The sequence below is a fragment of the Camelus ferus genome, chromosome 10, assembly GCF_009834535.1.
Source record: "Camelus ferus isolate YT-003-E chromosome 10, BCGSAC_Cfer_1.0, whole genome shotgun sequence".
NCBI lineage: Eukaryota > Metazoa > Chordata > Mammalia > Artiodactyla > Camelidae > Camelus > Camelus ferus.
Window position 1 is genome coordinate 59,292,522 of NC_045705.1, and position 22,571 is coordinate 59,315,092.

A 22,571-nucleotide genomic window follows, 5' to 3' on the forward strand; every position below is an offset into this window, starting at 1 on the left:
GGCTCAGGAACAGATCATTGCAGAAGGTTGAGTTCAATTACAGAAGAGCATACAATGCTGGGGCAGCAGAGAGGACCAGGGGAAGCTATTCTGAGGAAGTCTCCTGAGGTCTAGCCTCCTGAAATCTAAGCTGGGCCACTATAAACAGAGAATAGGAAAAAGCACTCCAGAAAGTGGGAACAGCATGTTTAAGGTGTGGAAGAGAGGACACTGGTTTAAGAAATGATCTGAAGGTCTAGCAGTGGCAGCCTGGGAGCAGGGATCCCTTTTCTGACCATGTGTGTGCTGTCCACCCCCTTATTTGGGGGCACTGCCTCTCAGTCCAGTCATATGATTCTTGTACCTCATCCCTGTCCACCCAAGGTGGACCAATCCAAGTCCTTCCCTAGAATCTTTCTACTGGAATTGGAAGGGAAGAGCCTTTGCATCCTATCTGATTGAGAGCTGGCAGGATGCTGAGCAGTGCCACAGTGTTTTGTCTGCTTCTTGAAAGAGTTGGTCGGAAAGAAAGTGATGATATGCAGAGGATAACAGAGAGAGAACATCCTGGTGGTGCTGGAGCCCACATCCATCCCAGCTTGATCAAGTGGGGCAGCACACTGGACCCTGAGTTGCTGCTGGGAGAAAAGGTGGGGGAACTGTGCTGAAGAGGCAGCAGGATTCAGATGCTGAAGGGCCAGAAGAGGGAGTTTCAATGCTGTTCTGAGGGCAGAGGGAAACCACTGAAGGAGGGGCTTAGTGGAGAGGAGACAGGGGAAGATTCATGTTTTTCAAAGATCATTCTGGGTTGATAGGCAAGATTTGCTAGGAGGGGATAGGGGTGGAGAGGAAAGGCTGGCGGCAGGGGAGCTGGTGAGAAGACAGATTTCCTCATCCCAGAAGTCATAGGACAGAGGGAGGGGACAGACTTTGGAGTCAGACCCTGTGGGTTCCAGTCATAGCCCCAAGTCTTCATTGCTGTTTGACTTTGGGCAAGTTATATGAGCTCTGTTCTGTTTTGAGGGTAGATAAAGGTGGGGAGAGACATTAGATGTCATGTGATCATTTAAACAGCCTTGGGCCGGGACCAGAGATCCAGGTCCTAATTTCCATTATAGAAAGTCTGAGATAGCCCCAGTTCATAGAAACCCATGCCATCCCCCCCCCCACCACCCTCAGCCAACCTCCTAAGGTACTTACTGTTCATCTTCCATGAGCTGACCCTGCAGGAGGAGAAGGCAGGCAGTGGGTGTCTCCCAGGGAAGGAGAGTGGCCGGGCCTGCCCTGGAGAGAGATGCCATTGTGCCTGGTGGGGCCCCAGGCCTTCCCTCACCCCCAGGCCAGCCCCAAACCACAGGCCACGTCCTGTTTCTCAGAAATATAGTTATTTCCCAGAGCCCAGGGTTCATGGAGAGGCGGGAAGAGGTAGCTTCACAGCTGCTGGAGGAGGAGGAGGAAACCTGGAGGCCAGGCTTGGCCTAATAATAGGATGGTCAAGTTTGGGGGCCAGGAAGCTATCTGGGAAGGTTGGGTGGAGCAGAGGCTGCGCCTGGCCCAGCCCAGGACCTGGGCCCTCTAGTGCTCTTGGAGCCATTGGGGCACAGAATCCCAGACCTCAGCTGGAGTCCAAGCCCTCCATTTACTAGTGTGTGATCTTGATTAGGTCACTTCCTCTCCCTGAGCCTTAGTTTCCTTGGCTCCATAATGTGATTGACATCCCTGCTTCACTGGGTTGTCCTGGGGGTCAGATGAGACAATGGACTTGACCGTGCATATAGGAGCGGATGTCCCTACTTCTTCCAGAGCCTGGAATGTGCCCAGCCTAGTCACCAAGCAGGATGGTGGACCCCACAGGACTCCTTGCTGGAGTCTCCCTGAGCCGCATCAGGGACAGAGCTGGGCAGCTCCAGGGGACCACCCTGTCCCTCTCCCCCATCACACTCATGGGGAGACCAGCCAGGGTTATGCAGTGAGTTAGTGGCCAAGGAAGAATGGATTTTAACGTGTCCCTAAATCTTCCATTCCTCCATCTTCATTTCTGTTTATTCTACTTTTCCCTCTCCTGTGAGGTCTTCTCATCACCAAGACTTGCTTAAATCTCTCCTGTTTGAAAAACCCCCTTCTTCCATCTCATATCCACTGCCAGCCACTGCCCTGCCTCTCTCCCCTCCTTTGCCACCAAAGTTCTTCAAAGGCTTGTCTGTTTCCTCACCTCCCAGACACCACCTCAGCCCCCACCCCCAGCCTGCTTCTGCCTCCCAGCCCCCCTGACATTGCCCATTGCCATGCTCACCAGAAGCCCCCTTCTGCGGAGGACCCTCTGGGCTTCATCTGTTGTAATCTCAGCCACGCGCCCTCCTGGCTTCTCTCTCACCTCCACGTGGTTCCTTGCTGAGGCTCCAGGGTTCTGTCCTAATGCCCCTTTTCTTTTCATTCTACACTTTCTCCCAAGCCAGTGCCTCCTGCAGGCCATCAGCTCCCAAATCCCCTTCTCTGGCCCAACCTTCTCTCCAGACCGTAATACACCAAAGGGCTGAGTCTTCTGAAACTCAGCTCAGCTAAAACTCCTGGTTCTCTCCTTGTCACCACACAAGGCACCAGCTATACCCAGGACCCCCCTCTCCCTCAGCCCGACGTCCTTAGCTCTGCCTTCCCTCCTATCTCTGTCACCTCTCTCCTGCCCGGGTGCTGTCATCCCTTCTGTGGACCCCACAACAACCTCCAACCTGGTGTCCGCCTCGCTCCTCCACACCGTCCTTCACCCAGCAGGCAGATCTAAACAACAGATCTGACAGAAGCACTGAAACCCTTTCAAGGCCATCTGCTGCCCTCAGGGTGATGGTAAAGCTTCTCAGCTGGGTATTCAGCCTGACTTCCCTCTGCTCTTTGCCTCACATTTTATTGTCCAGCAACAGTGAGCTGTTTGTGGTTCTCCCTGTAAGATGCTATTTTTCATCTTCCACGCAGCTATCTCTTCCTGCTCCATTGCCCACCCTCCGCTCACTTCCTCCATGTTTTCTTCTCATCCCTGCTCATCCTTCAGAGCCAGCTGGAGCATCCCTCATCTGGGCAGGGACTGTGTTCCCCTCAGCCCTGCTGTCACAGCCCTTGCACTCATGGTGTTGTGAGGCCTCATCTCCTGCTCAAGACTTTAGCTCCACCACTGTGTCAGTGGTCTAGCGTAAGGCCTAGCCCAGTGTAGCTCAGAAAGTGTTTTATGAATGAGTACAGGGAAGGAGAAGACAACTGAGAGAGATGTAAAACCCTGGGAGAGCTGCTTTGAGATTGCCGAGGCAAGCTTTGTGTTGACACACTCAAAAAGGTCTGGACCAAAGTCAGGAAGTGCTGATATGCTGAACATGCCTCCCGTGGTGGGAAAGATTTGGGGTGAACATCACAAGCTTTGGATTAGCCCATCAGAGAAACCCGAAGGCAGTTGGCCTGCAACACCAGGAGAAGTGTACAGGGAGGTCATTCCTGTCCTTAGGCCCCAGAGATGCCCCTGATTACAGAGCCCCACCTTCAATCCCATTCTTCAGTGGAGGGGGCCCCCTGTGCAAGGGCAAGAGTGGGGTTGGGGTGGCAGGGAAAGCTCCACTGAGAAGGAGACATCTGAGCTAGTTTGAAGGATGACCAGTTAACCATGTGAAAGTCTGATTCCTATGCTTTAAATTTGGGAGGCTCTGAAGCCAGCCTGGATGTCCAGGTTAACCCCACGTGGTGAGCAAGCAAGGCCAGAATGAAGAGTCTTCTCCAAGAGGGACAGGCAGAGGCTGTGAGGAGCTGGACATCTTCTGACTCAGAGGCAGATGGGGAAGATTCCAGCCATGTTCCTCAAACCCCAGACTCTCAAACCAGGCCCCCAGGAGCTGGCAGAGGGAGTTTGGGGAGGGTGACAGCCATCCCTACACAGTGAGGGTGGCCTCAGGAAGCTACTGAGCAGACTTCTGAGCTCAGATACTCCACTTTCAAGACCAGGGCTTGGGTCAGAACCCCCTAAGTGGCTGCGGGTGGCAGAATCCAGCCAACAAACCACCTGACCCATCTCTCCACAGCTTTCAGTCAAGCTTGAGGGTGAGGGGCGTGGCCAGAGGATGACCAAGACTGACTATGCTGGTCAGAGAGCACAGGTCTGGGCGTCAGTAGGTCTAAGTTCTCATCTAATCACCACTCATGACTGTGGGGCTTTGAGGAAGACATTGGCCAATCCTGAATGTCTGTTTTCTCCTCTCTAAAATGGGGGTAATTCCTACACCGTTCACCTTAAGTAGAATCCTGAGCATTAAAACATCTTTGAAATGGTACAGAATTGTACATGTGGGCAGGAGAAATGGCTAATGTTGTCTTTAATTGTAACTGTTAGGCCTTCTTCCCAGACCGTGGTGCCAGGGTTGGCAGTCCAACTGCCGAGTCTTGGAAATCCTCTGAGGTGAGAATATTTGGGTTTATAACATTGGTCACGGTGGAACGGGAGGAGTGCTAGCTTGGAGCAAGAGACCTGGCATCCAGTTCCAAATCTGCTACCACCCTGTTCTGTTGCTTCAGGCAAATTACTGCTCCTCTCTAAACTCAGCATACTCATTGTAAAGGGGAGCTGACAATTGTCAGGATCCCTGGAATATCTGCTGGGAAAGTGCTTTGAGGCTCCATGTCCCACCTCCACTGGCTAACTAGAGTCAGTCCCCTTTCCTAGGTACAGTGCCAGAGAGCTCTAGGCGGGGCTGCCCACAAAAGCGGGAGGTGCTGTAGCTGGGGGCTGGGGACAGAAGGCTGGGGAACTAGCCCAGGCTCTGGTAACAGCTCACCTTGAGGACAGGAGCTAATCTCTGCCCCTCCTGCATCTCTGTTTCCAGCCCTATAAAATGGGAATAACCAGGCCTGTCTTGCAGTCCCTGTGAGAACATGTGGAGACTGGATATGGACTTAGTAGGCAGGGTTGAGGGGTAATGCAACTTCATATTTATTAATATATAACAACAAAAATGATAAAGCTCATATCTGCAGCTGTTTAGGTCTTTGTTATAAGGTCTTGGTCACTTTGTCTGGACTGGCTGTGACCTTCAGCTCCGGGGTCTGGGCTAGGAAGACGTTCCAGTGACCTGCATGGAGAAAAGAGGAAGAGTCGTGTGTGTAGGTGTGTGTGTTTGGTGTGTGTGTGTGCACACTTGTGCGCAACAGAGGCATAGTGACTGGGATGGAGAAAACTTAGGGCAAGGAGGACTGTGCCGCCTGGGTTTGGAGCCCACAGGGAGGACGGAGGTGAGTGCCCCATTGTATCCCATATCCCAGTGGGTTCTGGCACATGACCCCACCTTCAACCAACCAACATTTAGGGGCTGGGCTAGTTTCCCAGCACCTGTTGGCGACCCTCCCATCTGTGACTTCCTCTCCCCCACCTGAAGACCCATGTGGGTCCATCTTCCTCAGTGCAGTGTAGAGCAAATGAAGGGGATCAGGAGAGCTTCAGTGGGAAATGGTCCAGGAGAGAGAGGCAAAGTAGCACCAGGGTTTAGGTGCTCAGACCCCCTCCTCCACAGCCCTGTCTCCCTTACCCCCAAGACCGAATCCAGCTGGCTCTGCGTTACCTTCCTGCTCCCAAGCTCCCGAGCGCCTGAGTTGGGAAATCTCTGGCCCAGACGCCCACTGGATTCCTGTGCCGGGAACTGACGTCTGTGGCTGACAGCCCCCCTCCCGGCACCAGCAGCCTGGAACTCCCCGAGAGGCCCCAGCTCCCAGCCTTGCTCTCTTCCCAGGCCCCAGTCCTCAGCCCCGGATCCCACCTTCGTGGGTGCCAGTGAGCAGCCGGAAGTTCTGTGCCTCTTTCTGAAAGTCTTGCTTCCTGACTTTCTTGATCTGAATCAAGTGGAAGATTCCTGAGGGCAGAGACAAGGGCGTGAGCAGGAAAGGCAGTGAAATGGGGTGACTTAGACCTGGGACAGACTGAGTCACCTCCCTCCCTTCCCCCATTCCTACCAGACACCAAATCCTGTGAACTAAATTCCCTAAATATTTTGAATCTGTTCTCCTGTCCCCACTGTCACCCTCCCCATTTGGGCTCCATCATGTCTTGCCTGGGTTACTACACTAGACTTCTGACCTCTTTAACCCTGCCTTGAATCTGTGACCCTGACTGTGGTCATTTGAAAATATACCTGTTACCCTGTCACTCCCCTTCCCTGCCCCTGCCACCATCACTATCCTGCTTGCACACTGCTCACCTGTCCACAACGCGAGGCCAAGGGGGTCGGGGGAGGAAGGAGGGAGGAAGGAAAGAAGAAAAACTGTCAGGCCTATAGGGACTGGTCAAGCTTTTTGTGGGGCATAGAACGTATGGTAAAAATCAATAAGTGATTTGCCGCAGACACCAAAGTACTCCAGGTGCCAGGGTTGTAGGTCCTCTTGCAGCTCAAGGCTCAGTTCCCCCCTAGCGCCCTTGCCTGGGCTCAAGCCCTGACCTGCTGCTTGATGTTCCTGAGGGGCCAGGCTTTTACACAGGCCGCCCTCTCTGCCAGAACACCTTTCCTGTTGCCACCAGGTGAACTATTCCTCCTCCCAGCCTTAGCTGGGAAGTCTTCCTTGATCCTCTCTCTCCCCATAAATAGTTATAATATCATTTCTTCTTTGGAAGCACCCACAGCTCTTGGTTTCTGTTTGTGATTGTTCCTATTTCTAATGTGCTATCATTTGGGTCTACTTTTGCCTCTCCTATGAGACTCAGAATTCCTGGAGGTCTTTCCTTTCTAGGTCCCCTGAGCCTGGCCGACATTAGTTATGCTGAATGAATGAATGATGAATGAATCCTTAGATGGATAGATGGATGGATGGATAGCTGGTTGGATGGATGGATGGATAAGCAAATACATGTGTACTCAGTCTAGGCCAGGCCCTGAGGGGGAATGAGGTATTAGCTGGATCTCCTTGATGTTTGCATCCCCTGGGGAGCTGGCCACAGGCACCACACATGGCACAGAGGCCCTGAGTACATGGGCTATGAGGTCGTGCCAGCTGTTACCAGCAGGGGCTGTGGCCAGAAAGAACAGATGCAACAGCAAGGCCTCTGCTAGGCCAGCACCGCCCTCAGGAAAACCAAGAGCTGGCCTTGCTTATGGGAATCTGAGTGGGATCCCACTGAGGGGAACAGATGGCACTGGTCCTAGGACTGAGGTCCAGGAAGCCTCAGGCCCCCAACCCAGTTGCCAAGGACCAGAATATGGGACAGACTCACTCGAAAGGCCCAGGCTACATCACAAGCATGAGATGGGGATAGGTCCTTCTGCCCCAGGTCTGCCACTGCACCAGTCCCAGCACACAAATTGGAGAGAAGGTGATAGGGTGAGGGCAGGTCCCCTCACTGTAGCCTAAATGCCTGACTGAAAGGTCCGAGCCCTTGGGCCTGGAATCAAGAGCTTGCCTAAGGGTCAAGGTTGTCCCTCTTGCTCTTTGAAGGGCATGCTAGGCCTGAGAGCGGCTGGTCCCTGTGTGTCCCCATGGCAAAGGTGGCAGTGGTGGGTGAGTGCCAATAGATAAGACAGGCTCAGCTTAGTGTGAAGGGCCCCCTCAGGGTGGAGCCATTCCCAGAATGGTAAGTGAATCAGCTGTCTGGAGGTAGGGTGGGGGTGTGTGCAGTCAGGGGCTAGAGACCATCAGGGATGCTGCAGGGGGACTTCTTTCCCGGGCAAGATTAGGAATCGAGACCCCTGAGGTCCCTTCTGCTCTGAAATTCCAGAATCTAAAACGCCCTTAACCCTAATCCCCAACTCTCTGCTCAGACTCTGGGGCCTGCGACTGGCCCCACTGTGGTGCGGCCTCTCTCAGCACAGCTTTCAGTGTCCACATGCTCACTTCGTCTCCAGGCCAATTCTCCTCTTCCTCTCCTGGCCCCCAAGATCTGCTGTTTCCACGTGTCTGGGTGAGGACATAGTAAAGGTTTCCCACTGACAACTGGATCTTGGGAGGGTTTGCTTTGACTCCCATGGCCTGGGACAGGGAGGTAATGGGGAGGCTGAGGGGCATTTCAGCCACCCGAAGGCTCAGGAGGTGGCAGGGAGGTTTGCTAGTGACAGGAGGGCAGGGCCTGGCACTGTGAAGTGGAAGAGCCCCCCCATCCAACCTTGTTCCTTTTTGCGAGGCCAGTGGTAATGAGATTTGGCCTTGAGTTATGACCTCCCTCTCTGCCAACCTGGGCCTTCCTCAGGCCCCTCACTAAAAGCATAAGGTCACCTTTGTGGAGATGGCACTGGGGACAGCCAGACCCGGATTTGAATCTTTGCTTGCCTGCTTAAACTGTGTGATTTTGAGCAAGTCATTTTACCTCTCAGACTCAGTTTTCTTATCTGCAAAATGGGGCATTAATACATAACCCTCAGGTCTCTTATGTGGATGAAGTGAAGCACGTTACATAGCACCTGCTACGCACCAATCACAGAGCCCCAGGCATATAAGCGTGGGCTCTGGAGCCTGAATTTGAGGCTGTCTCTGCCAGCCTGCCTGCAGTGTGCCCCTCTTGCCTTTCTAAATCCTGTCCAGCCCAGGCCCATCTTCCATGAAGCCTTCCCTGACCAGCTCAGCTCCCAGGGAGTGCCGCTGTACCCAGGGCCCGGAGCCCTGAGCTCCTGAGGACAGAGGCTAGACTTGTTACTCTGTGGTCCCAGCACCTGACAGGGGCTGGAGGGAGGCTGAGTGTAAACATGCAGCCCCACCTGGCCAGACACTGATGGAACCTTAAGATTCAAAACAATTATGGGGGTTACTGAATCTACTCAGCCACTGGCAGAAGCCCCACCTAGCCCTTGCCTGCACACTTCCCTGGATGGAGCATGCCCCTCTCTTCACTGCAGGAAGGCTCTAAGATTAAGAAGGTGCTACCTCTCACTGACTGAAATCTGCTTCTCTGTAATTCTAACTGATGGATGATGTGGGGTGAGAAGGAAGCTGACATTTTTAGTGCCTACTGTTGCTCAGGGGCGGTACCTATGTTATTTCATTTAATCCTCCAAAACCCTTTCTCCCTCATTAACAGAAGAGAAATCTGAGGCCCAGAGAGGTCAAGTGATTGCCCAAGGCCACATAGCTAAGAAATGGCAGAGCTGGGATTCAAACCCAGGTCTGATACCAAAGCCCCTGCATGTTTTCTGACCCTTGCGGTCACTCAGAACACAACTGCTCCCTCTGCCTGGGGGCAGTCCTTCAGACCCATGAAGCCAGCGGTCCTGTTCCCCTGAGTCTTCTCTTTTCCAGGCTGAACAGCTCCGCTTTCTTCGTCCATTCCTCCTACGACAGGAGGCAGAGTAGAGCAGGGAAAGAGCCGCATCTTGACGTCACAAGACCTGGGCTCTAGCTCCCGTCCTCCACTTACTGGCTGTGTGGCCTTGGGCCAGGTACTTCACCTCTCTGAGCCTCAGTTTCCTCATCTGTAAAATGGGGATAATAATACCTAACTCTCAGGATCGTTGAGGAGCAAAAGAGATAATGAATGTGAAAGCACTTTGTAAACTCCAAAGTGCTTCATACATTAGCTGTTATCATTGTCATCATGCTTATTATCAACCCCTCTTCCACCCCCCACCTCCTACCCCACCCCCACCCCCTGCTGCCAGCCAAACACATCAGTAGAGAAAAATGACCTTAGAGCTAATTCCCACTTAAAGGATTTAATTTGTTTTACTTTATCCAGGGGATTTATGTTTTACAGGAAGAGCCAAAAAACTGAACTCTCAGCAATTCCCTTATCAATGAAAACTCCTCCTCTTGACTTTCAGTTGGTGATAGGAGCAGCCTATTGAATAGGGTGTTTCTCACAGAACGAGAAATATATTCTGATGTGACTTACCTTGGAGGGATAGAATCTACCATATAGATACAGAAAAGGCTGACTGAGACCAGCCTTAAGGATTTGAGGATGCTGTGAGGGCCCTCCTGCCTGAAAAGATCTCTCCTCCCAGACTGCTGCTGTTCAACCAGTGGACAGCTCTTTATTCTTTTGGGGTAGGCACGACTGTCCTGGCTCCTCACAAAGTGTAACCACCCCTTTCCCCCAGGAGAGGGAGCACTTCGAGGCCCTGGCATCTCAGAGTGGGTGAGCTTATTGGAACTGTCAGATAGAATCACTGTCTCCCTCTGCCTTGGAATCTGGAACTCTTAAACCTGGAAGGTGGCCTCAGGCAGGTCTTCCTGGGCCAGAGGCACTTGATCAATAAAACTCCCCTAAAGCCCTTGGGGGGTCTGGAGCACAGGAAGGGGGACAGGCCAGAGGTGTGCTGAGCTGGGAGTGCGCCATTGCTCACCTTTTACCAGCTTCCAGAGGTAGATCTCCACCTGCTCAGAGGCCTCACGCTCAAGGGCAAAGCGATGCAGGTTGTCTGGGCTTGGGGATACTGATGTGTGGACGAGGACGCGGCCTGGCGCCTTCGGACACCTGGTGGCACTGATCTCACTGTGGCCAGGGTCGGCCTTGTCCTCTGGGAGAGACAAAGAGCTCATGAATGCTCTGCCTCCCCACCCCTGGTAGCCCAGGAAGAGGGGCCACAGGTCTGACATCCCCCTCAGTGTCTCTGCTGTTATTGGGAAAGTTTGGGTGCCCCTGGGAAGAGAAGGGGATCTCTGGGGAAGAGAGAGGGGGACTCACCCCCATTCACCTCCCATTGATTGGCATGTCAGAAAACTTCTCACCCTTCAGGGCCCAGCTCACTTTCCACCTCCTCCAGGCAGTCCACTGGAGCAGCTCAGCCCACCCTGTTTCCTCCCACCCATAGCTTGTAAAACTCTTCTTGCTTGTGGCTCTCACTCATGCCCTTAATCCCACACGGCCTTGCGTGGCCTTTTAATTATTTCACTTGGGTATATTTTCTCTCTAAAAAACCCCACAGGGTGAAGGGCAGGAATCGTATTCTCCAAGCCTTTTGAGTCACTCACACCATCAAGCACAAGGAATACACACAGAAGGAAAGGTTTGGGAGGAGTTGAGGTGACGATGGCAGTAATGATGATGATGGGTGTGAGAGTGGGCGAGATGGTGATCATGATGATGGCGGCTGTAGTGGTGGTGGTGGGTGGTGGGGGTGGAGATGGCAGTGGTGATGATGGTGGGGATGGTGGTAATGTTTTTGGTACCAAATTAGATCCAGTCCTAAAGCCTCAACGTTTTAATGTTCTGAGGACATTCCTCAGAACTTCCCATGAATCAAAATTCCCTGACTATCTTGAAGGGCTAAGTCCCTCCCTACACATACCCCCACCTTTGAGACTCTTACTAGGTGTGAAGCCCTTCAAGACATCCAGCTAAGAGCTATCATGCTACTGTCTCAACATCTTTAAGGGGAAATGGACTGTTGTCTGGTGGTGGAGCCCAAGAGCTCCAGGTGTGTTTGTGAAGGAGCCCATGAGTGAAGTCAAGAATTCAAGCCACTCTCACAGAGACGTCAGGTTGAACCCCTGTCCTTCATCCCATCATGCTCCCTTCTTAACCCCATCTCTGTTTTACATTACTCTAGAAATAATTGTTAGCCTTTATGTCTGGGTTTTGATTTGCAATTTATAAAGTATTTTTGTCAACTCTGTGTCTGAGGCTCAGAAAGGTAAAGTAATCTATCTTAGCCTATAACAGTAAGTTAGGTAAGTCATTTGGGAAGCCAGCTAATGCAAACTCACATCTCCTGACGTGCAGTCCTAGGGTAGGTGGAGATAGGATAATCATAGCCACTCAGCTATCTCATTTGTGAAATAACTGAGATGTAAGAATTAAATGAATTCTGTGAAATCATAGTACAAGACTGGGTACACAGTAGGTTCTCGATACATGTTCCTTCCTCTTTTTCTTCCCTGTTCCTCTCCTTTTGGTTTTGCTAATCCAGCCCTGTAACCAGCTGTGGTCAGGGCACAGCCTCAACTTGCACCTTCTCCTCCGCCTTCCTCCCAGGCTTGAAGGAAGGAGCCAGCCCCTCACAACAGCTACTGTTGACAGTCACAGGCTGCTCTTCTCAGTGAGATACTCTGACGTTCTCTCCTACCGCTTACTAATCCCAGGGTCATGTGACATTGTTGAAAGAACTCAGCTGGCAAGTCTGGAAACCTGACTTCTAGAAGCTTAGCCCACCCTGTTTCCCCCCACCTATAGCTTTTAAAAGCTTGTTTACGCCTCCCACTCACGCCCTTAATCTCACACTGCCCTGTGTTGCCTTAGAACTGTTCCACTTGGGTATGTTTTCTTTCTGAAATACACCCATGAGGCAAAGGACAGGAATCAGGTCCTCCAAGTCTTTTGAGTCACTCACACCAGCAAGCACAGGCTCTTAACACACAGAGAAGGGAGTATTTGGGAGGGGTTGAGGTGATGATGATGGTAATGACAATGACGGGTGTGAGAGTGGGGGAGGTTCTGGAAGCCCGAGTTCTAGCTCCAGCTCCAATACTGCTTTGCTGTGTGACTTAGGAAAGTCCCTTCCCTTCTCTGGGCCTCAGTTATCCTGTATATTGATGAGTACGGAAGGAAGACAACAGTGGTCAAGAGCATTGTCTTTGGAGTAAGACAGACCAGGGTTCAAGTCCCAGCTCTGTCACTTACAGCTGCAGGACCTGGGCCAAGGTGTTTACCTTCTTGTTCTGTAAAAGGGAGATAAAGATGCCTGCCCTGCCCACTGTGGTGAGGATTGCATGACTTCATGCATGCAAAATACCTACCTGGCACATGGTAAATGCTTGATAAACATTGGCCATTCCTCTTAAAGTCCTAATAGCCTAAGATTTCATGACTTCACAGAATCCAGGACATTATTTGATTCTATGTATATGTCTGAGCGCCTCGGAATCTGTAACATTAGATGGTTCCATAAGTCTAACATTTTACAAGTTGGGCATTTTCCATTGCTCTGCTTCTAACAATCTGTGCCTCTAAAACCCTGCATCCTGTGGCTCTGAGTCCATGCCCCATCCATGTTGGAGATGTTACAAGTGTCTGTGCCCCGGGGAGAGACCCAGGGCTCACACTGGCCCTCCCTGCCCCCAGCCTCTCTTTGTACCTGGGCAAATCTTGCAGCACTTCCCAGCTACTTTCTCAGGGTGACGGCAGGGGTACTCAGTGGGGCAGATCACCCGCTGGCAGTCCTGGCGGCCGTCCTGACAGGTACACAGGATGCAGGGCAGGGGTCCGAAGGAGCGGAAGGCTGGGTGCCACACCTCCCCATGGGAGTACGTCTTCCCGCCATGCACACAGGCTGGGCCAAGGAGGGCAGGAAGGCAGGAGGGTCAGTGCCTCAGACTCAGGACCAGGGTCCAATAATGGGTAGGGGTAGGGCCTTGGGGTGCCCCTGCTCCGCCAGTCTGGCCCAGCCACACAGCCTGCAAAGTGGAGGCCAGGGAATAAACTAGCCCCCTGTCCCTGACACCACCCCCCACACACCCTATCTCAGCACTCAGGACTGAGACGGGCCCAGTAAGTTCTTTCTAAAGATGGAGAGTCCTCCCCTGTGCTTCATGGGTGGAGCGCAGAGAGGGATAACCTGACAGTAGGAGACCTGAGATCAAGTGCTGTCACTACCTGGCCAGGTGAGCTTTGGCAGGTCCCTTCCCCTTTCTCAGCGTCAGGGTACCAAAGAGGGCCTGAACAGATGCCTCTGCATCTCCTCCCGCTTCACCAGTCAGGGTGTCCTGCTCTGAGGCCCCTTTCCTCCCCCTCTGCTGCCTCAGTTGTCGACTTGGTCTCCTTCCCCACCCCATCCTGATGGTCCTCCTGCAGGCCAGCTCTGCTCCCTCCTTCCTTCATCAAAAACTTTCCCCCACCACTTCCTTATATTATAATAATTGGATGTATTTATCTGTCTCCCCTCCTGGTCTTTGAGCCCCTTGAGGACAGGGACCATTTTCATCTCTCTGTTCTGTGCCCCTCAATTCCCAGCAAAGACATGGCAGGTGCTCAGAAAAATACTGTTGTGTGACCTGTAGTCCTGGTTCCATGACTAGTTCTGTCTCTAGCTCAATACTCTGAACCTCAGTGTCCTCATCTGTCAAAAAGGGGTTTAGACCTGACATTCTATGAGTCTGCAAGCTTATGGCCAAGTTGAGATGAGGGAACCACTGGGTGGGGAAACAGGGATGGGAGGAGGGAGCAGTCAGGGCCCCCCCTTTCCCACCTCAGGGGTGAGCAGAGGCTCCAGTCCCCACCTTTCTTGTGTTTCTCCTTCAGGACAATCTTGACTGTTGTGCTGCCAGCCTCCTTTGGTCGGAAGTGGCGAGGGATGAAGCCCAGAGGGGAGCTGGGGCCAGTGGGGGTTGGGGTGCCCAGGCCTCTCCTTCTCCCGTCGTCCCCTGAACACAGATCCTGGGAATGCCTCTGCAAAGGGCAGGAAGGATGACGACCATTGATGGGCCATTGCCAGGGGAGGAGCAGCAAGACAGAGGCTGCAGGGAGAGGCCCGAGGATGCCTCTCATGACTGAGCACAACTGCCCAGGGAAGAGATGGCACCAGCTCTGGATAGAAAGATCTGGATGGGGCTGAAGACATTCCCAGACAATAGATCTTTGAAAACGCTCAGAGGATAGTGGTTTGGAAATCTGGCCTCCACCAAGCCCTCCTCAGGCAGGCAGAGTCAGAGCCTTGGAGCTAAGCTGGGCAGAGGGTGCTGAAGTGATCGGGGACCTGGAGAACTTAATATTTAAGAAATAGAAGATGAGAATGTAGTGAAGATGAGAGTCAGGAAATTCTTCTTTGTCTGAGAAGATTTAGGTGATGGGGAAGGGGATGCCTTCTGAAGATCCTATCGGGCCCCAGAATCCCACAGGGCCAGACTAAGAGCAGGTCCTGTCCAGAGATGATGGGTCTTGGGGACCCCCTTTCCTGAGCCCCTGGAATCCAAAATCCCACAGCCCCACCCCTCTAGATCAGGTCTTGGGAGGGCTGATAGAGCAAAGGGTGTGTGTGAAGGCAGCACAAGTGGGCAGGAGCTTCCCAGCCCAGAGATTAGGAGTTGGGAGCTCCAGGCCGTGGGAGAGGAGAAAGTGGGCTGGGAGCAAGGGGCAGAGCTTATCAACTGCTCTCTGACACAGAGTCACTCACATGCCTTCTTCTGCAGCCCTCTCCTGCCTGTACAGTCTCTGAGTCAGTCCTTCGATGGCTGGACTGAGCTCACAAGAGCTCCCAGAGTGGATGCTGTGTCCCAGACCCCCGCACAGAGCCAGGCCCATAGGAGGCTCCCAGGAAATGCTTGTCAAGTGGAACAGAGGCAAATGAGAATTGAAGAGCCCAGCCCCCAAATGGTGACTTGCCCACATCATCCAGCAAGTCGTAAGTAGCTAAGCCTGAACTAAACCTGGTGGGTTTCACTTAGTTTCCTCCTATGGAGAGGACAGGGAGGAAGGGGGATGGCAGGTCAGGTCCCATGGCCCAAGACCCAGCCTGGGAAGGGAGGATGAGCTGGTGGAGGAGAAGGGAGAGCTCATTGGTTCAGACCCCTGGGGAGCCTCTGGGAAGGGGATCCTGACCTCCAGTTCCCCACGGTCCAGGTGACCCAGGTTGAAAGAGCAGGTGGCGCTGTTCACATTGTAGACACAGCACAGATGTTGGACAGGTTCGTGTGTTAGCGTATGAGCCCCTTCTTCCACCTCTTTCCTTTCCAAACAGGGAGAGCTGGGTAGTTTCGCCTCCCCTAACTCTAGACCAAGATCGAGAGGGGCCAAGATGGAGCCAGCAACCGAGAGGTGGCCCCAAAGACTGGTACCTCAGAAGCTGGATGGGGAAGGTTGGCTCAAGTCAGGCAACTCCCTTGGGGAATATACTGCCCAGAGGCAGCCTGAATAAGGACAGACACAGACTCTGCATGGAATGGTGTCAGAGTTTCCCAGGAGAGAGATCGGGAAGTAGGGGCCTGCCCCTGCCCTGGGTGGTATTTTTTCCCAGACCCCTCCTGGCCTACCAGCCACAGTGGGAGCTGTGATAGACGTTTAAGGAGAAGGTCTGGAACGTGGTGGGCGCTAATGGAGCCGACCCAAGGGACAAATGAGAAATGAAGACAATAACTGGTATTACCTGCTCTGGAGTCATGGGATTTAGGCCCTGGACACCAGCCCCCTTGCCACCTCTCCCCACCTTGTCTATAAAGCTGTGCACTCACCACCCCACGATGTGATTGCGTGGCATCCTCTTCAGCTGATTTCTCACTGGACCCATCTGGAAACCCAAAGGGAAGTCAGGTCAGCCGTTTCCTCCTCAGCCTTGCTGGCAGAGCCATGGAGGTCTCTACCTCTAGGCTCTGCCCCTTCCAGGCCTGGTGCAACTTCTGCAGCCACCAAGCCCTGGTAGGTCCCTTTGCCCCAGTGGGGACTCATTCCCACTTCTCATTACAGCCTCTCCTCACCCTTGGGTTGATGAAGTCCCTACAACTGGGTCGCTGCCTCAGTTTTCCCACATTGGCCTTCTGGTCACCATTAAGACTGAACCGCTTGGCTGGGCCAAAGCAGCTTGTTCAGTGGCCATCATGGATGGCCCAAGGGTCCCGAATGCCACCCCCATGGCCTGCTGAGCTGCAGTCCCCTGGGCAGCCTCTGCCAGCCACACCTGAAGTCACCAGACTTGGTCTATACTATATACTTATGGTGGTTACCCTTTTTGGTCCCTCTGATCATACAGCTGCAACAGCCTAGGACTCCTCCTTCACCTACTCCCTGGGGTTCCAGTACCCAAAACCCTTTGGAGTCCTGTGGCTTCCTAAATCCCTGAATGGTAGTCCCTCCCTATCACCCCTACTTCACATACAATTTGGATTCAAAGACCCAGGATGCTGGAATCAGACTGTTCTTTAGAAGTCACCGAGGCCAAACTCTCAGTGCACACACAGCACAGCTGAGGCCCAGAGAGAAGAAAGAATCTGTAGGAACTAGCTTGAAAAACCAGGACTAAATGAGTCACTTGTGTCCAGTCACTTGGCCCCTGGTCCAGTGCCCTTCCAACAATGCCAGCATTGGGGAAGCGGTCTACAGTGGAGAACACCCCTCCCTGAGTCCTGCCTCCTCCAGGAAGTTTTCCTGGACTACCCCAGCCCACAGGGAACAGTCCTACCACCTGTGCACTTCATTCTGCCCAAGCTGCTTGCCCTGCATTAGCTGATGTGTTTGTTGCCTTTCTCTGTTCTGTCCAGAGATTCTACCTGGATTCTGCTTGACACAGGTGCTCTTAGCCCAGGCCTGTGCCCAGCTCTGCCATGAGGAGGACAGGAGGACAGGTGATCCCTGCCTGTACAGACCCCTCTCCTGTGCCTCTTCTGATCCTCTCCACCTCATCTGATTGCAGGGATGTTGTCGCCTCGTGGCAGGCATTAAGCAGCAGTCCCTCCATTGCCAGACTTCCCTCAGACTCAGCCTGCCAGCCTATGCCCTCTTGTCAGGCCTCCTCCATGTCTCCACCCCCACTTCTTACCCCACCCCACTCCTGCCTCCCGCTCCCAAGGGCAGCCCAGCATGGACAGGGAGCTTGAGGGAATTACCCTTGGTGGGGTGAACCTTTGGCCAATGGGAGTTGGTGGCTGGTGGACAAACTCTTCCCTTTCCTCTGTCACCTTCAGACATTTCTGAGATGTGGAAGACGACTTAGAGCAATAGGTCACACTTGATATCAGTATCAGGCCAAGGCCAGCTCCCCCACATACCTGCATTGTTTTTCCCTCCTCCCTGCTTCACTCTCCCTTCCCCTCCTTCCTGCTCCCTGGGATTACAATTAAAAAATTATGCACATCAGCCTCTGGCACAGGCTCAGCTTTCTGGGGGGTGCAGCTAAGCTGCCACCCTGGGGAAGGAATGGTCTGCTGCATGCAGGTGAACCCTGAGTCCTCCCCCTGCACCCCCCACCCAATAGCCCATGACTATGTCCCTGGGGTGGGGGTGTGGGCACTGCCACCTCTAGTGAAAGACTCACCTTTGCAGGCCTGACAGCAGGAGGCGGGCAGAGGGAGGGGTGCAGGGCAGCCAGGTTCCGGGCAGGTCATGAGGCCGCAGTAGATCTGGCCCTCCTGACAGTCAGAGCAAACAGGAGCTGGGAGATGAGCTCTGATGAGGACCTGCACCTTGGGGCTGGGAGAGCCCCTGCCCTGGGGCCAATGGCCTTGAGTCTCCTCTGAGGTAGGGAGGGAGGGAGCAGCAGAGCATCCTTGGCCAGGCCCAGCCAGCTCAGAGTGGGGGTCCCTGTACCCTCCCCACTCCCACTCCAGGCCTTGAGGTAACAGTCATCCTTCAGCTTCTAAAGCGTTTCCATACCGAGTCTCTCCCTAGGCTCTTACCAGAAGTCAGTGAGGTGGGATTCTGCCATCCTATAGATGAGGGAGGGACTGGGGAGGGGCCTGGACCCTCTGAAGTCAGAGACACAGCCCAGAAGAACAGACTAGAACCCTGCCTTCAGGCTTTTCATACTGCAATCAATGTCCCTGTCCCCTGGCCTAGAACAGGGAGCCCAGCATAAAGGAGGGGGATGGGTGGGTGACACCTTGGGCTCATCTTGCTCTTACTAAAAACCCTAGGTTCCCAACTTCAGGACCCAGCTTGGAAAGGCAAGACTACAGGGGAAAGGGCCTTCTTGGAGTTGGGAGGCCAGATGACCTTTGACCTCACTTCTCTTCTCCAGGCCTCAGTTTACTCCTCTGTGAAACAGGGGCACTCCCATCTGGGTTGTAAAATCAAATGCGGGAATGGTTATGAAAACCCTTTTTAAACTGCAAGGCACAATGTGTACCGGGGAGGAAGTGATACTGTCTTAAGTCTTCTCCCTTCTCCTTTTCCAGGGAATCTCAGAAGTAAGGATTCTGATCCTTCAGATGAGGCCAGAAGTCAAACCAGTCCCAGGTAAACAGGTATGAGAAAAAAGGGGAGACCCAAGTATCAGGGAGACGGGACAAAGAATCATAAGAATGCTCTCACCACTCCACCACTGTCAGTTCTGTCTCTTCCCACAGCCTCCTCGTTATCCAGTCCCTCCTCCCTTCATAGGAGGTGACACAATGCAGGTAAAGAAATGTGGGTTTTGGAATCACGTGGCCCTGGGTCTGAATTCTGGCTCTGCTGCCTAACTAGCTGTGTGACCTTAGGCAAATTGCTTAATTGTGCTGAGCCTCTGTTTTCTTATCTAAACTGTATGAATAGTGATATCCTTCTCTCGGGGCCATTGGGATGCTGTATATAAATGTAAGACATTTCCTAGTAGGTACAGGGTACTATTTCACTGCAAGAGGCCCAGGCCCTGCAAAAATAACTATTCTCCAGGTTGATTTCTAAATGGTCATTATTATTGTAAGTTGTTGGCTTTGCAGCACAGATACCTTAAAATTCAGGTTCTCAGAGTGATGGGATCCTCTCACTGAGAAGATGGGAGGCAGGCCGAGAGAGGTGACTCTTTCAAGGTCACACAGGGGACCATGGCAGAGCTGGACCTACAACATGGGTGTCTGATACCTAGTCTAAGCCTCTTACCCTCATCGCTGCTGAGTCAGATTATTATTTTAAACAGAGAGGACCTTGGAGATCACTTGGTCAGACTCCCTTACTCACTCAGAGGAACTGAGGCCCAGAGAAGTTTGATGGTCAGGTATTAGAGAAATTAGGAGGGCAGGAGTTTCTTCCACCAATGCACAGATTTGCTAAGCCCATGGGTGAGGATGACAAGCCAAAGGCCATGCCTAGAACACCCGCAAGGAGGAGGGGGAGAATTTCCAGATCAGGCCCTGTTTGGCTTCAGTCTGTGTCCCCTGATAACACTACTGAGTCAGCCCTGTGTGTCCCTCAGCACAACTCTGACCACAGCAGGGGAGTTTAAGCAGCTTCAGATTAAATTCCACTCGCTACAAACCATCTGGTCCTGTCTCTTTGCCTGAGGATTGATAATTGACCATTCACTCATTCATTCATTCAACAATCATCGTAGACATCTGTGTGCCAGGCTCTGAGCTGGGAGCAGTGGAGGATACAGAAATGAACTGAGTATGTCCCCTCCACTCAAGGAGTCTACTGGGGGCCACAGTAATGGCAAATATCACTGCCAGGTGACAAGGCAGCTCAGGAGGCTGCAGAAGCCCAGAGAAAGGCAGGATGTATCAAACCCCAGATGTTCCCTTCTCCCTAAGCCCATTCACTCTCATTCTCCTTTGACCAAGGTAACAGTTCCCCATAGTCCACACCACGGTGCTCTGCAGGCCCAGACAAAAGGCCTGTGCAAAAGGGAAGTAGAAGGTCTTACGGTGCAGCTGCAGAGGACACACTGGTTGGGCAGGCGGGAAGGGAGCAGCTCATGGGCGCTGAAGATCTCTCCATGTTGGTACATGGTCCCGTTGTGCTGGCAGGACCTTGGGGGAGCCCGGAGCCCAGAGGGGGTGTGAGGTTCTGCAAGTGGGGAAAGGTGGGAGGAGGAAGAAAATGAGGGGTCATGTGGATCTAAGAGCTTTGCCAGAATTAACTGGGCCACTTTACTGAACTTTTTGTATATTATCCCATGTTGTCCTTTAAACTGAGCTCTGGCCTCAGCCTTCCCAGCCAGCCCTCATATCAGTGAATCAAGAGGTCCTCCAACACCTACGTCTGACCACGTCCCTCCCTCCCATGGCCCTTTAGCCTGTCGGTTTCAGAGCTGGCCCTGTTTGGAGTGAGAAGTTAAGGTCAGAAGCCTCAGCTCCACCGAGCCCTATGAGTAATGAATGGGGACCTGCATTAGTTCATCCAACATTCAGTGAGCATCCATGGAGCACCTCCTAGTGCCAGGCACTGCTCTAGGTGCTGGGGATACAGCACTGAACAAAAGTAGAGTTAGCTGGTGTGATCTGGACTGTCCTTGGTATAAGTCCTGTCATTCCCTGGCCACCAGAGCCCCCTCCCCATCCCCTGCCAATTAGCCAGTTTGGGTAGGTAGGTAAGCCTTGGGTCCAAGGGGGAACCATTCATTCTTTCAGGACACCTTTACTAAGCACCTTCTCTGCACCAGGCACCGTGCTACATGTTGGGAGTGGAGTGTGAATAAGGCTTAGCCCTTCCCATCAAGAAACTGACAGTCTAACTGGGTAGAGAGACAGGCCACAAGCGGTGACACCAGTACAGTAGTAGGGCAAATAGAAGAACAGAAGTTAGGAGGAGCCCCTAACTCAGCCATGGAGGGTGGTCAGGGAAGGCTTCCTGAAGGGCTGATGGCTGAGCTGTCTTGAGGAACACGCAGAGGGGCAGGTCCCAGAAAGAGAGAGGAAGTAAGGAACATGTGAGGAAGAAGGGGCCTGAGCCAAGGCACAGTCAGCAAGGAGTGGTCAGGACTCCTGGAGTCAGCCTCAGCTGGGGAGGAGGCAAGATGCCCGTCACTGGGCAGGATGAAGCACAGAGCCTCTGTTTCCCTGGGGAACCCAGAGCCAGAATCTCTAGGACCCAAGCTGGAGCCATGGTGAGATTCCTACTGGGGTCCCACTTGGAAAATGAGCGCCTCTGCATACATACTCCACACGGGTCTCCAGAGCCATGGTTCCAGAGTCTGGAGCTTCCCTCCCTTCATCACCTTCTTGGTGCCCAAACATGGATTCTCCTCTCAACTGCTCCCTGCCTTCTAGGTTGGCTTTCCCACTGGCCACCTCTCATTTGCCAATTGCTTATGCCAGGTTCTTCTCAGACCACCTCACCTCTCCTTTCCCTTACCTCTGCTTGCTAGAATCCCAGTCTCAGAGGCTCTTAGTAGAATCTCAAAATCATGGACATTTAGCATCAGGACACACAGCTCCCTGAACCGCAGGACTGGGAGGAATCTAAGAGTATCTGTACTCCCACTCCTTCGGTCATTCCCAATCCCAGGACAGTAATCCTAGGGTCACCCTGCAGAGCCTCCCTGCTGACTCACCTCCACTTACACAGGGCATGTCCATTCCCTTGGGAGATTGGAGCCCATGTGGGCTGTCAGCAGGCCAAGCGCACCCGTTTTCTTCAGCTATTTCCCACATTCCCTCCTAGCAAGCACAGCTACTTAAGAATGAGAAGTTTTTTGCTGCCCCTGCCTTCCTTGGGGATCCATGGAGGATGTCTTCCCCTGAGCACCTGGGTGTCACAATAGCTCTGATCTAGAAACTGTGCTCTTGTTCCAGGGGTCTCCTTCAGCTGGAGGCTGTGTCAGGAGTGGGATAAGGGTCAGTGAGCAGGTGGGAGGCTGGCACAAGGGGAGGAGTGAGGCTACTTACCCACACACCGGGGACAGCACTGCTGCGGCTCGGTCACGGGCTCAGGGCAGTGGACAGGCGGGCAGTGGAGGCGGTAACAACTCACATGGGCACTCTGAAGGGGACACAGGGGTCAGTCCTACTTCCAAAGAGCTGTTGCCTTCCACTGTCCCCTCCCGAAACCACCCTCCACCCTAACTGTGGGGCACTGTCCTCGTTTTAAGCCTGCAATGGGATAAAAGTGATTAACTCCATGTGTCCAGTCTCTCCCCTTCCCCTGCTCAGTTGTGTGGCTCTCCAATCGTGTCCCTCCCCTACCATGGAGGGGGGCACTGTGTGCCTGGATTTGCACTGGATTTGTCCCTTTGTGGTGTTTGAGAAATACAAGTAAAAGACTTGGGTTATTTCAGCATGATCTTGATTATGCTATTTTAACTCAGGGGTTT

The 22,571-nt window shown here is 53.0% G+C and overlaps 1 protein-coding gene across 2 annotated transcripts in view; it reads right to left on the reverse strand.

The window, feature by feature from the left end:
- Positions 1 to 4,915: 4,915 nt before the first annotated feature.
- The window catches only part of CHRDL2 (chordin like 2), a 32,819-nt gene continuing 15,163 nt past the window's right edge, over positions 4,916 to 22,571 (reverse strand). The window contains exons 3-12 of one of the 2 annotated variants that reach the window (XM_006181582.3): positions 22,147 to 22,240; positions 20,184 to 20,326; positions 17,877 to 17,970; positions 16,081 to 16,136; positions 14,134 to 14,302; positions 12,993 to 13,187; positions 10,263 to 10,436; positions 9,335 to 9,389; positions 5,760 to 5,852; positions 4,924 to 5,078 (exon numbers count right to left, since the gene is read on the reverse strand). In XM_006181582.3, the coding sequence (XP_006181644.2) occupies positions 4,988 to 5,078; positions 5,760 to 5,852; positions 9,335 to 9,389; positions 10,263 to 10,436; positions 12,993 to 13,187; positions 14,134 to 14,302; positions 16,081 to 16,136; positions 17,877 to 17,970; positions 20,184 to 20,326; positions 22,147 to 22,240 (1,164 nt within the window). In that variant the 3' untranslated portion in view covers positions 4,924 to 4,987. Of the gene's footprint in view, positions 5,079 to 5,759; positions 5,853 to 9,334; positions 9,390 to 10,262; positions 10,437 to 12,992; positions 13,188 to 14,133; positions 14,303 to 16,080; positions 16,137 to 17,876; positions 17,971 to 20,183; positions 20,327 to 22,146; positions 22,241 to 22,571 lie in introns of both variants that reach the window. The other variant, XM_006181581.3, reaches the window with a different exon arrangement.